The 13005-nt window shown below is 55.2% G+C and overlaps 1 protein-coding gene across 1 annotated transcript in view; it reads right to left on the bottom strand.

Moving 5' to 3' along the window:
• The window catches only part of RAB40C (RAB40C, member RAS oncogene family), a 26073-nt gene extending 13084 nt beyond the window's left edge, over positions 1-12989 (bottom strand). Inside the window, exons 1-2 of the mRNA XM_021411558.1 lie at positions 12720-12989; positions 163-223 (exon numbers count right to left, since the gene is read on the bottom strand). Coding sequence (XP_021267233.1) covers positions 163-223; positions 12720-12861 — 203 coding nt within the window. The 5' untranslated portion in view covers positions 12862-12989. The remainder of the gene's footprint in view (positions 1-162; positions 224-12719) is intronic.

The following is a 13005-nucleotide window of genomic DNA, read 5'->3' as shown; positions in this document are numbered from 1 at the left end:
TGGGAAGAGGAGCTTACTGGGAAGAGGAGCTTACTGGGAAGAGGAGCTTACTGGGAAGAGGAGCTTACTGGGAAGAGGAGCTTACTGGGAAGAGGCCTCACCATGTGGCTGGGGATGCTCTGCACCCGCCATGCCGTGGTGCAGCTCAGAAGCCAAACTCACCAGAGCTCCAGCTTGACCCTCCTGCCGTCCAACAGGATGGTAGTAGTCTTGTAGTCAATGCCTGAAAGGAAAACAACAGGGGTCAAAGAGGAGGGGAGGTGGTGATGCTGAGAAGCCAGTCCAGAGAACACAGCTGCTTCCTTCTGACTACAAGGACAAAAGGGATTAAGAACGACAAGGCACGCATACCTGCTACGCTTGCTACTAGAAACACGCAAATTAAACTCTTTACTTCATTAAACAAGTGAAGCCTCAAACTTGGTGATGGAGGGACTGACTCGATGTGAATGTATTTTGGAAGAATGTTACTTTCTCTGTTCTCATCCTCTACACTCGTCCTTCAGGACTCGGCAGCACACAGCAGCCCGTACTGCAGAGCAGGGCAGGGCAGTCATTGCAAGTGTCGGGTTCTGGTGAGAGAAACCCAGCAGCCCTCAGCTACAAGCCCAGCCACGGCACGGCCACGCTCCATCGCCTCCATATTTCATTTTCCTTCCTCTCGACAGGGGAGCAATCTGAAGGGTTTCACGGTGTCGGTGCATCGGGCCAGGAAGCGAAGGCTGATGCAACTTCAGGAGGTTCCTCCAGCAGCTCGGCTGCCGAGCAGCAGGGCAGAGCAGGCAGGAGGCATTCCCTCCTCAGCAACAGCTGGGAAAGCGGCACGGACAACTGCTTCCCATAGAGCCCCAGCTCCAGACCAGCAGAATACCCCAAACTGCAGTCACACGAGGAGCACCCAGCACCTTTTGCTCCAGCCGGGGCGCAGCCGCCCCTCCTGCCTCCCTGCAAGCTCCTGGATGTCTGGTTGAACTCCACCACTTGCTGCACTCACTGGAGAGCACGAAGTGATTTACAGCCCTCTTCAGCAATGCCAAGTAACTTCCCTCAGATTGCATCAGCTTCGTTCTCTCCTCCAGTCACTGGATATCAAACTTCGAACGTACGTTACAAACTCGCTGCTGCGTAACCACCTGTACATCCCTCCTGCAACAACACTGCCCTGAAAACCAAACGGACAAGTTTGTCAATAAAGCAAATGGATTTTTTTCTGAGTCATCAGCAGGAGCTCCCTGTTGGAGAGAAACAAATTAGATTTCGGTCTTTGCAGGGTGCTCTAAAAAGCAATCAAGATAATTATCTTAAATTCCCACTATTTCCAGTGCTTTATCACAGAAAACAGATAGTTTACGTTTTATCTTCCTCCAGAGACGACGTGTGGTTCGTATTTATTTGCTTGGCAGATATAAAACCCGCGTCCCCGCGGACGGCGAGCAGCAGCAAGCCTGCTCCATGGCCAGGAGAGAGCAGAGCATCCCCACATCTCCTCCCAGCTCCCAAAGCGGGACCAGCTGGGCAAAGCAGAGGCATCAACATCCAGCACCTTGTGCTTGCAACACACAAAGGAGAGCACAAGCTCTGGCAGCTCTCGGTGCCCTGGTCCATGCCCAGCTCCTCCTGCACGTCGCAGCGCTGGAAGAGAAGCGCAGTGGCCTTTGAGGACGCCGCCGCTGCAGGACTGCGAGAAATCAGCCCGAGGAAGTTGCGTGCACCCGAGCGAAAAGCAAAGCTGTTTTGTCTTATTATTCTAGGCCACGTTCAGCATTTAAACACACCTGGTAAAGCGAGCTGGAAGAAAGCAGTGCCTTTTCTTTCTCCTCCAACTTGCATACATCCATATTTGAATTAAAGGCTAAACGTACAAGTAATTTTGCGCAAAAAACCTCTATATACAAGCTCAGCGGTGAGAACAAAGACTGTGCAACTGCAACATATGTGAACGCTTCAGCTCTGATTTCCCCCTTGCATGCACACAGTGCACCAGGCCAGCTCAAAGGGACGCTCCCATTAAAGCATGCACCTAACCATCTGGGGGGGGGTGGGATCTGTCCTGCAGCTGGCTCGGTGCTCAGAGCAGGAAGCAGATCCCATCTGACACAAGTCAAACCCAGGGGCTGCTGCCCTGCCAGCCACAGCCACCCCTAAACCAGCAGGACTCAGTGTGGTGGCACCGAGGGTGATACAGAGCAGGGCTGCCCCTACCTGCCCCTGTCCGAGGCGCTGCCGGTCAGCCCAGGCCACAGCAGCTCCAGGGCTGGAGCTCAGCTCCTCTGTCCCAGGGCTCTGGGCACAGCAGCCGCTAGATGTCATTGTCACCCACAGCACTGCTGGCAGCCTGATGCTCCCGGCCATGCTGCACCATGGCTCTTTTTTTTTTTCCCCATTTTGGGCAGCTCAGAAACCTGTAAGTTCAGCAAAGGTTTTACATTTTCCTTCCTGCAGTCATCAGTGGTTTCCCCCACCCGAGCATCACCTCCGCTGGCAGCCGCGTGCCTCTCATTTCAGGACTGACATTTCAGGTCTGACATTTCAGCTCCGCCAGCGCAGGCTGGCAGCCCCCAGCATGGACGTGCGGCCGCAACCCCGCGCCGTGTCCCCGCAGCTCCTGCAGCCAACTGGCCTCGCTGCCACGCGCCCGGCCCCTGGACACGCGGCCCTGCGGGAGGAGAGCAGCCCTGCTGAAAGCTCAGCAGCTCTCAGCCCATCTCTCTCGACCAACATCTAGAGTGATGTAACCAAGCGAACGACGCTCGGGGAACAAGTCGGGGCCGTTCCCTGTGATTGCGCATTCAGTCCAAGCCCTCTGCTGTTCTTCTTTAGGCTCCTGCTCACGCCGATGCCACCTCGGTCCCGCTGTTGGAGCAGCTAGCCGACCCGGCACGCAGCGACCTGCTGTCACCAAGGCTGGGGACAGACACCACGCTCCCCCCCACTCCCCCCCCACCAGAGCCGGGCTTCACGCACGAGCACCGTAATCACTCCCGGGCAAAGCTCCAGGACATCCCAACCTTTATCCCTTTTGCCAGGCGGTATATGGGAAACCTACCCAGCAGCCACTTTCCCATGGGAATGGGCAGGGTGTACGTAGGAATCTCTGACCTATTCCATATTACTCATGCCAACACAGGATGCTTCACATCAATGCGCGCTGAAACAAAACTCGGCCGAGTTAGAATTCGGGCTTTCAGCTGCGAGATTACATCTGATGTAACCAGGAAAAGCAAAACCCCGCCAAGAAGTGACAGCTCTCTTCCAGCACTTGACACCGCTTTGCGGTGGGGCTGCCAGCCTCCTTCCCCTGGGAACTCGCTGCCCCATGGGACGCGTCCCGACGCTCTCACTGAGCCCCGTGCACCCTCTGCATGGCAGCAGCGTGCCAAAATCAGAGCGGGGCTGGCGGGCAAGCAGGCACAGGGGCTGGGAGGTCACTGGAAAAGGCAGAAAGACAACGAGGATGTGTATTTCATGCTGCTCTCGAGCTGCATTTTGTGCTGTTCTTGAGCTCTTCCCTTCAAATGATGAAGATATCAGGAAAGCTGCTGTAAATGTTTAAGCGACCGAGGCTCTGCAAACGTGTACCGCTGGAAGCGCAGTGGCTTCTTTTGGCTTGATGCAAGTTCTTGCTGTAGAGAAAAGCAGCTTTGCAGTTGTAGACTCTCAAGACCGACCCTGCCCGCGCAGATCTCCTGTCCTTACAGAGCAGGAGCTGCACAAACTCTTCTCCGTTTCCCTACACAACAATAAGAACAGCACGCTGATTTTTTCTCTTTTGGATTTCTGAGACAATCCCCAGTCGGTGTTGGGATGAAAACAAGCCCAGCTCTCCTTCAGCAGAGGCAGCTGCTGGAGCCAGCAGTGCATTTTAGGTCTCCGAGTACCATCCTCCTGGAGAGAGGCTCTGAGAAGCCGACACAGCGAGCAACACCCCTGCACCTGTGCAAACACACAGGCAGTACAGGGGGAGGAGCTGCCCCCCCGTGCAGCAAACTGCCTGCAGGTTCCCCAGGACTTTTCTCCATATCAGCACTGCACCAGGCTGGCAGCAGCTCCAGCTTCAGCCTGTGATGTCTCATTAAAAAAATAACAAAAAAAAAACCCCACAAATGCAGTTCACGCACAAATCGGGAGCAAAAGGCATTCCAGGTGACATCCAAAAATGTTTTCCCAAAGAAAGGAAAAAACGCAGTGCATTCAAGTGAGACGCTGGGGCAGTTACACACAAGTTTGCTTCCTGTCCTAGTGCCACTCCACTTATCCCTTGCGGTCACTTATAGCTGGTGCAAATCAGAGCGACCCTTCTGCCGCATCAGTCACGGCTGGGGTTTGCAGGGCTCCATTCTGGGACCAGTTCTTTGATGTTTTCTTCAACGACCTGGATACCGGGCTGGAAGGCACACTGAGTCCGACCACAGAGGACGCTAAACTGGGAGGAGCTGCTGCTTCCCTGGACAGGGGAAAAGGCATTGCAGAGAGATCTTGGCAGATTGGAGGGATGTGCATCGGCAGCCACATGAGGGGTAACAGGAGCAGGGCTGGATTCTGCACTGGGACGGGGCAGCCCTGGCCCTGGGCACTGAGTGGTGGCAGGATGCTGGGGAGCAGCCCCAGGAGAGGGACCCGGGGGTTCCCGGTGCTGCTGTGCTCTGAGTCCAGGAGCTCACTTCTATTTGCACAGGGCAGCTTTGTCATCAGTACAACCAAAGGCAACGTGCCACAGCTGTCTCACTGAAAACATTCAGTTTCCACCCAGACAATTCTGTTTTCTTGCAGGTCATCGGCTCTGCTGAGTCCTGAGGAAGGCCTGGGGCCACAATGCCAGGTATTTCCAAAGGTAAATAGGCTTAGGTTGCCAGCATCTGATGGCAGGAGGGATGGGAACCTTCCCAAGTCTCACCCTCCCCATACAGCAGCGACTCCAAGGACACCTGAATTCACCTGTGCAAGGGCACCAGCCTCACCTGGCAGCCCGCACGCCCCTGCCCTCCTTCCTCACTCACACTGGGTGCTGCTGGAGAAGGATGCAGCACGCAACAAGCAGCAAACCCCACAGAACAAGCCTTCATCACCGCGACCGGGGAGCCGGCGTTAGCGGGGAGAACAGGCTTAGTGCCACCCTGGCCAGAGAAAAAGGAGGGAGGAAAAGCAGAGCTGGAACCTGAAACAGAGAGCACTTCCAAGACTCAGCCGCCTCCAATTTCAGTGTCCTCAGGTAACCGGCTGTGAGGAGCTGGCTGCAGCGCGCCGCGCTCGAGAAGATGCTTGGGAGAAAGCGGCGCAGGTCTCTGAGCATATGGCAAATAAATAACTGAAAAAACACGAAGGCACGCCGCGACTGTAAAGCAGGAGAGCAGCACCGGGGCGTGGAACAAACCTCGTTCCTCCTCACAGCGGGACAGCAGCGAACGCCTCGCAGTCAGCACGGAGCACGACAGAGACAGACTGCAACACATCTGTGGTACGAGCGTCAGGGAAATCCTTACTCAATAGACAAGGAAGGATCAGCAGTCACAGCATCTCGTGCAGCTGCACTTGTGGCAGTGAGCACAATCACTTAAAGACACACACACACACACCAAGAAACACTTCAGGGCAAGCCAACGGAACAAGTCATGGCTTGTTCCCTTCTGTAAAAGGAAGATGTTCAGAACAGATCTTCAGTAGAGCTTCTGATCAGAAGGACTTTGAGGTGCAGCTAAGCAGAGAGGGCTAATACAATTGGTTGGTAACCTGCAGCATCAAAATAATGCTGCGGATCCCAGCAAGAACACCAGCATCAATCCTGAAGGTTTCAGTCCCAGCCCAGGTGCTGCTGGGCAGCAGGACCAAGCCTGGCACTGCTCCACGTCCCAGGTCCCAGGCAGAGCCATGGAGATGGTCAGAAAACAGAGCTTCACCTGACAGCAGGATGAAATGAGCTCTCCAACCCGAGACCGGCACAGGCAAGAATGTGGTCCTTGCCATGAGCAGAGGCCGCACCATCCACCTGTGCACACCTGAGAGGTGCAGTTGGCCTCTTGGCTGGAAATGCTTGCCTGTGTGTGCAAGACAAGCTGCTGGAAGCTCCCTCCCTCTCCTCCACGCAGAGCTTGTGCAAACCTTTCAGGCAGATGAACAGAAGAAACAAACAGGTTATTAAACCTAAGCAAGAAGCAGCGCAGTGAGCATGCACATCTGCAAGGCTTTGTTCCTAACAGCATTCCTGAGCTCTTCAGCCCAGCCCGGAGCAGCCAGCGCAGAAACTAATTTATCCCGAATGTCAGCAATAACTGAGAAGTGTCCAAAGACAACCGCTTATCCTGCCAAGTCCCTGGGTGTTACAGATGTTAACAAGAAGTTTCTCAGCCGTGACTGACGCGGCTGGGTTTTAACATCGCACCCGGCTGGGTGCAGCGCATGGAGAGCAGGCAGACACAGCCCCAGCCAGCACACCCAGCCCAGCCGAGCTCCCATGGGGATGAGACCCCCCCACAGCAGGACTCGTGCCCCACAGGGAAGGCTGAGCACTAGGAGCTTATCACCAAACCTCTCCCGGGCAGCAGGCAGCACTGGGGCCGGCGCTGAACCTACTCGTGTGCTGTCGGTGAGTGGTACTAAATCATGTAGAGAAACGTGGTATGAGCACATAAGCAGTAGCTGATGAAAAAAGCAAATTCAATCTGTTCAAATAACGACTGATGAAGTCATCCAACCTTAAAAAGTGTGTGCAGCAGCACATTAACGGCAGCAGTTGAGCTCGTCAGCTCGGAGCTGTAAGCCACAGAAAAATCCCTTCCAAACAACACATGAGCTCATCAGCTTGAGTCATGCATTCAATTACCTACTCCTTCGATAGACAAATAACAAATTATCTTCACCAGCAGCGGGGGTCAACAAAACATATGGCTTAGAACAAAGATGGCTTCACCCCGGGTCTGTGCCTGTTGGCACTCCGGCACCTCGCAGCATCGCTTTGCTGCTGTCAGCACGGTGATGAAGCTCCTGAACAGCAGCGCTGCACAACAGCCCTGGCTGGTGCTTGCAGGGCTGGAGCAGAAAGCCACAGAGCAGCGCTCCCACCGCCGTGCTGCAGCGCAGCGTAACAGGAAGCTGCCTTCAGAACAAGCACCAGAGGTGTCTGCCCCCAGCGAGCATCCACAGACCAGCGCTGCTCCACGCAGGGCACAGGGGCCACCCGCTCCAGCCTTCGTCATCTCCTCCTCACAGCAGCAACCCAAACCCCATTCCTGCTGCACAACCCGATGCGAAGCGACTCGGCTCTGAGCGCGTCACAGCCGAGATTTAGACGGGAGAGTCACAAGAACGCTTCTCGCCGCAGTTTGTTCCCAGGCATCCCGCTACCGGCTCGTAAGTGGGCACCTCGGGCCAGAAATTAATTGTTTATAGCTGGCCCAAAGCAAAATGTGCATTCTTCCCCTGCAGGAAGCCCAGCCCTGCCGAGCGCCTCGCCCGCCAGCTGCTGCTCCACGTCCCAGCTGTGCTTTGGCAGCACCGGGTGCCCACAGAGGAACTGTTCCACGCTCTGGATGACATCTGCATCTGGAATCTGTACTTAGAGCCAGAAGCAAATCTGTTCCTGGAGCCCCAGCCATTTCGGTGGGCACCCAGCAAGCTGCTGAAACAGCCACAAGTCAGTCCAGAACTGGGAATGTTAAGTGGATTTGTTCTTTATGAGAACATCAAGATTGAATTTATGCACAGAAGCTACTACAAACAAAAGAGTTTCTTCATCCTTGGCAGTTCTGATGTCCATAAAAACGATACAGCTGCACCCAGAAACAAAGGCAGCCTGTGAGGATGCATGGCAGGGCCACGTACAATTGGCATTGTTGCTGGGTCACCATACAAACACCAAGATGCACTCGGAGACCAAAAAAACACATTCGAAAAGGGCTAAGTGACTGTGTAAAATACCTTCACCACACTGCCCTTCCAGTGCTTACCGTGGGCACCTCCTGACACTGTACACAGACACCTTGCTCTGAAGCCTGTGCCCGAGGTGCAGCACGCTGCACGTCTGCTCCAGGTTCCTCCTGTTGAACAGCCCCACTGCAGCACTGCTGCCTGGCGTCCCCATACGAGGGAGAAAACAAGTCCAGAAGGGTACAGCCACGTGCAAGCGAGTGCTCTCCGTCAGCAGGAGCCCCACACGAGCAAGCTCAGTCTCAGAACCACTGCTGCATCCTTACTGTTATCGCAGCTCCTGCAGGAGCACGCAGACCTCTGACGCTGCCCAGGGAATGGGGCTTCCAGCAGAACAGCGCGGGCGGGCTGAGATCTCACATCAGGGCTTCCTTCCTCCTCCTCAGCCCCAAATCAAACGGGAAGCGGTACAGCAGAACGCAGCGCGCTGCTCGCCAGGCGACAGGCCTGGGCTGTCAGAGGGCAAGAAAGTGAGAGCAAAGCAAGGCTGTAAATCCTCGGCTCCGAAAGCTGAGCTCATAGTGTAGCTGCTCGTGAGTGCACAGGGAGATGCTCTGCTCTCCAGAGAGAGGGAGGGAGGGAGGGAAGGAGCTGCTGAGGAGAGCGTGCCAGGGAACAGCTGGAAACTAAAGCTGAGGGAGATGGGGCAGAGAAGGAGGAGACATTTTATGTGGGCTTTCCTACGTGGTTTAGATAGGAAAAAAAAAAAAACGCACCACCAGAAGCGGACTCATCTCACAATCCGGAAAAATGGAATAGATTCGCTTTTTAAAAAAAAAACTAAAAAAAAAATAATAAAGAGAAACTTTTAACTCAATCCATTGGAAGAGCGTTCTAGCCGTTCCAGATTCATAGTGCTCAGTTCATGTCACTCCGGGGGCTCGAGGCTCAGACACAGAGCCCCCCAAAAGCAAAGCTCTTACACGGGGGTGGGAAGTGCCCAGCTCCCCCTGCAGAAGCACACACCTGGGAGGAGACACACACAAATCACCCAACGCACCGTGCATCCCCCATCCTGACTTGATAAGACATCCAGACTTGCCTGGGACTTGGGGCCAGGGGGTTTGGGCCCATTTGGGCTCTGTAAGGCACGGCTAGGTATTCCCACATTAAGGAGAGACTGAGGATCAACATTCAGAATCATTCTTATTACACAAATGAAAAGAAACAAAGGAGAGAGAAACAAGAGATGCTGGAATTGTTTCCAAGCCACAGCCCGCTCTGAGAAGATCAGCTTTGCATCCCTGATGACATGGAAAGAACCATCCCTGAAGGACACTGCTGCAAGTGCTGGCTGACACGCTGACCTGGCTGACACACGCTCCCCACTCTTCTGTAGCTGGAAGAGATTTCCAGCAGCACAGCTGAGCTGAAGCTTTCCCTGCAGGCTGATCCCACAGGAAGATGAGAGCAAGTCTCCATTTAGAACATTTTGCCTCAACCCAACTCCCATCACAGTGCTAAAACCTCAAAATAAACCATGATTCCAGTTACTACAGAGACATGGTTGCAGCAGCACTGCCCCAGCCGGAGCTCTCACCCAGCACAGGCACAGCCAGCACTGATTGCCATGTGTTCAGGAGGGGAAGGCGAGCTGCTGCCCAGGATGTGCAGTCCTGCCCTCCCACAGCTGCACAGGTGGAACAGATGTTTGCAGCAGCCCCCGGGTGATGTTCCTGGTCACACAGCGGTGGCTGAGGGTCGGGGTGCAACTGCTGGAGAGAAAGGTTTGAGACAACAGCACCGGGAGCTCCGAATTCAGACAACTGCACAAAGAGCAGGAGAGGAGAGCATGACCAAGGAGGTGGCCACTGAGGGAAACAATGTTATCTCTGGGTAACAGGGCAGCAAAGAATTGCACTTAATAAAGACACAGGGATAAGGTGGAAACAAGGAGTGCAGTCACACTGCAGAGGGGGGGGTCACAGCAGGACGGTGCCATCAGTGCTGCTCCCATGAGGTGCCTGAGAGCAGAGCACATGTAAGGAAGCCATAAGGATAGCTTAATACGAACTGAGTGAAACAAAATCTACCAATCCCCCTTCCAATCAAAGCCATCTGTTCAGAAACATACTCCACTCCGTCCTGAGCACACATTTCAGCTTTCCTATGGGAACAGCAGCAGGTGAGGGGCAGCCTGCTCCCAAAGCAGCGTGCGGCCGCACAAGGATGTGAGGCATCCATATCCAAGCAGCAGAGCCCGCCCTGGCCTCTTCCTGCTGCATGGCACCCATGGAAGCCATGGAAGCAAATGGCAGCAACTCCACGTGAGTCACGCTGCTGCCTCCTGCAGCAAGCCACCCAACGAGCTCGGCAGGATTGCTCTGGGGTAAGCACGCTAACAGCGAGCTGTGCCAGAAAGGCTGTGACACAGCGCTCACCGGGCGACGGGTCCTGCTGCGATGAGCACCAGGCTGCACAGGGGCAGCTTCGGGAAGTTTGAGGGAGAAAGCTGCAAAGGATGACAGCAGAAGTTCAGAAGAAAGAACTGTAACGTTCTCCCCCAAAGAGCAGTATGAATGCTGACTTCAGGCCTTTTGGAGCTGCCCAAGGGAAAGGCAAGTTTAACTCCACCTGAGTTACAAACCCTCCCAGCCTGGGGATGGTAACATCCAGCTGCGTGGCACAAGTATTGCTCCCCAGGGACAGATCCACTCTTTGCAGGGAGCACGGTTGGCCTGGTGCTCCCCGTGACCCAAAGTCCCAGCAGCTTCAGCATCAACCTCGTAAGAAACTGAGGTGGCAGCTGGACCTCAAGCCTCTGTTCCAAACAGTTATCTTTAAGCCTCCAGAAGCTGTGCATTGAGGGTCTGATGCAGCACAGGGCTATACTGAGAAGTGACACTCTGCTCCTGGGATCCTAAATGAGAACAGGCAGAAAGAACTATGATGCTTTAAAAATTCACATCACAGCATTCCAGGCTTCCAGGAGCAAGCAGCGGCTCCTCAGACCTCACCGAGTAGATGCAGATAGAACATGCCCCAGTCGCAGGATCAACCCTAAGCACGCTTCATTTCACACTGATCCTGCCAAGTTTTGCCTCTGGGACAGAAGAAACACGTTGTGGGTGATACAGTGGTTTTTCAGATTAGGATGGGGACGTGGGGGGGGAAGGGGTGGTCTGGGAGGGAAGGAGGAGGACCCACTCACAAGAACGAAGCTTACAAAGAGAGCCCTTCCATAACGCTGCCACTGTGGTGCTGGGACAGCATCAGGCAGATGTCGTGAAGGAGGCCGAGCACTAACACCTAGTGCCTTCACACCGAGGGCTGCTCCATGGGGCATGGCTGCAGCACGCCACAGAAGCTTGCCCCTTCTGTACATGCATCCCCAGCACTCCAAGACTGAGGTCATCCGATTGACAAGGGATAGCACTGGTATCAAACTCATTTCGATTTCAAAGCTGCCCCATCCGATCACTCAAAAGGCACAGCAGAAGCAACAGAAGCAGAGACTATCAAAGCATATACTAGTGTAAAAAAAAACAAAAACAACACAACAACAAAAACCAACAGCACGTGACCCAATTCCCTGATTAGGAACGGGCTCAATTGCATACAGAAGAGGAAGGAAGGTTCTGAAAACATTAGCTCACTGAGATTTCTTTTTTCAAGAAAGAGATGGTGTTACTTTGCTGCTATAAAGCAGTGGGTACAGCGACGAACCCTCCCCAGCCATAGCTAAGTCACAGGGGTTGGGTTCCACACATGGATCAAAGAACGTCCACACGCTCACTTCCCAACCGCCCTTATTACTCCTGCATCGCCAGCATCTGAACAACAGCCAAAAACATCTGTATTAGAAGACGACCCCAATGCTGACAGCCCACTTCACACAGCCCCGTTCCAGCCTTCGGTCTGCCCTGCTCAGTAAGCCTCAGTCCCAGGGAGCAGCTCCACTGCTCCCACGATGGGGCTCTTTAGGGATGGGAACTCTCTCTGGGGAAGCTTAAAAGCAAACCGCAGCCACACATCGCCACAGATGAGCAGTACCACAGCCTTCTGGTTCCAGAATTTGCTATTCTAATTTCACGGCCCTCCTGTGCTCTGAGTCACTGCCTCCTCGGAGGTATCTGCGGGGCAGGTGTGCGCTTCCATCACTGCTGCGGCGCTGGTGGCAGCTCTGAGGACCGAGTCACCGTGCCCTTACACTGAGGCCTGCTTCATTTCCAAGCCCTGAGAAGTACCCGGTTCTCTCAGGCTCCCATTCGCTGAGAAAACCAAGCACCAACTGCTCCAACTGCCGGGTCAGCCGCGGGGATGGCGAAGGATCTGTGTCGTATCGCTTCTACCGAGCCCCTGGGGCTGTTATTTTGCACTGAGGCCAGAGAGAAGGATGACAGATTGAACGCCACTCCAGGACCCGCACCCCGCCGGGCTGTGCTATGCTTTAACTGCAGCGCAGGGATGCAGGAAATAGCACAGTGCCACTCCTCGGCTTTTAATCACGGTCTTGTGACACTATAGTTAATAGGCTGCTCATGGGCTCCATCGCACACCTCGACGTTCGCAGGAGGCAGACAAACGAAGCCGTGCTCCCAGCAGCGTGTACACAGCGAGCCCTAGCAGCGCCGCTCTGCAAAATAACGCTCCCCGTTCTTTTGTTACGGACCCGCTTCCTTCCAGCGCGGCTCAGCCCGCAGCGCCGACGGGAGCAACGCGGGTGGGAGCGGGGGCAGAGCCGCGGGGACGGCACCGAGCGGTGACACCGAGCTCCGCCGCCCCCCGGGGCGAACCCCCCGCAGCCCCCGCGGCCCGAGGAGAGCCGGGGCCGTCCCCCCGCGGCGCCTCGCCCTTACCGTTGCTGTAGGCGTACGGGGACTCGGAGGCGCCGTCCTGGAGGCTCTCCAGGATCTCTCCCTTGCCCACGTCGCTGTCCCCCACCAGCAGGAACTTGAGGAGGTAATCGTAGCTCTTCACCGGGCTGCCCTGCGTGCCCATCCTCGCTCCTCAGCCGCATTCCAGGCACCGCCGGGCCGAGGGCCGCCTCGCGTCCGCCCGCGGGGCTCAGCGCTCCGCCCTCCCGCGGCCCATCTCCTGCGGAGCGGTGCGGGACCTGCGGGGGAGGAGAGCGGCGCTCAGCCC

The sequence above is a fragment of the Numida meleagris genome, chromosome 13 (assembly GCF_002078875.1).
Source record: "Numida meleagris isolate 19003 breed g44 Domestic line chromosome 13, NumMel1.0, whole genome shotgun sequence".
Taxonomy (NCBI): Eukaryota; Metazoa; Chordata; class Aves; order Galliformes; family Numididae; genus Numida; species Numida meleagris.
The sequence above is the reverse complement of the archived record's forward strand: the minus strand, read 5'-3'. Positions and strand labels throughout refer to the sequence as shown.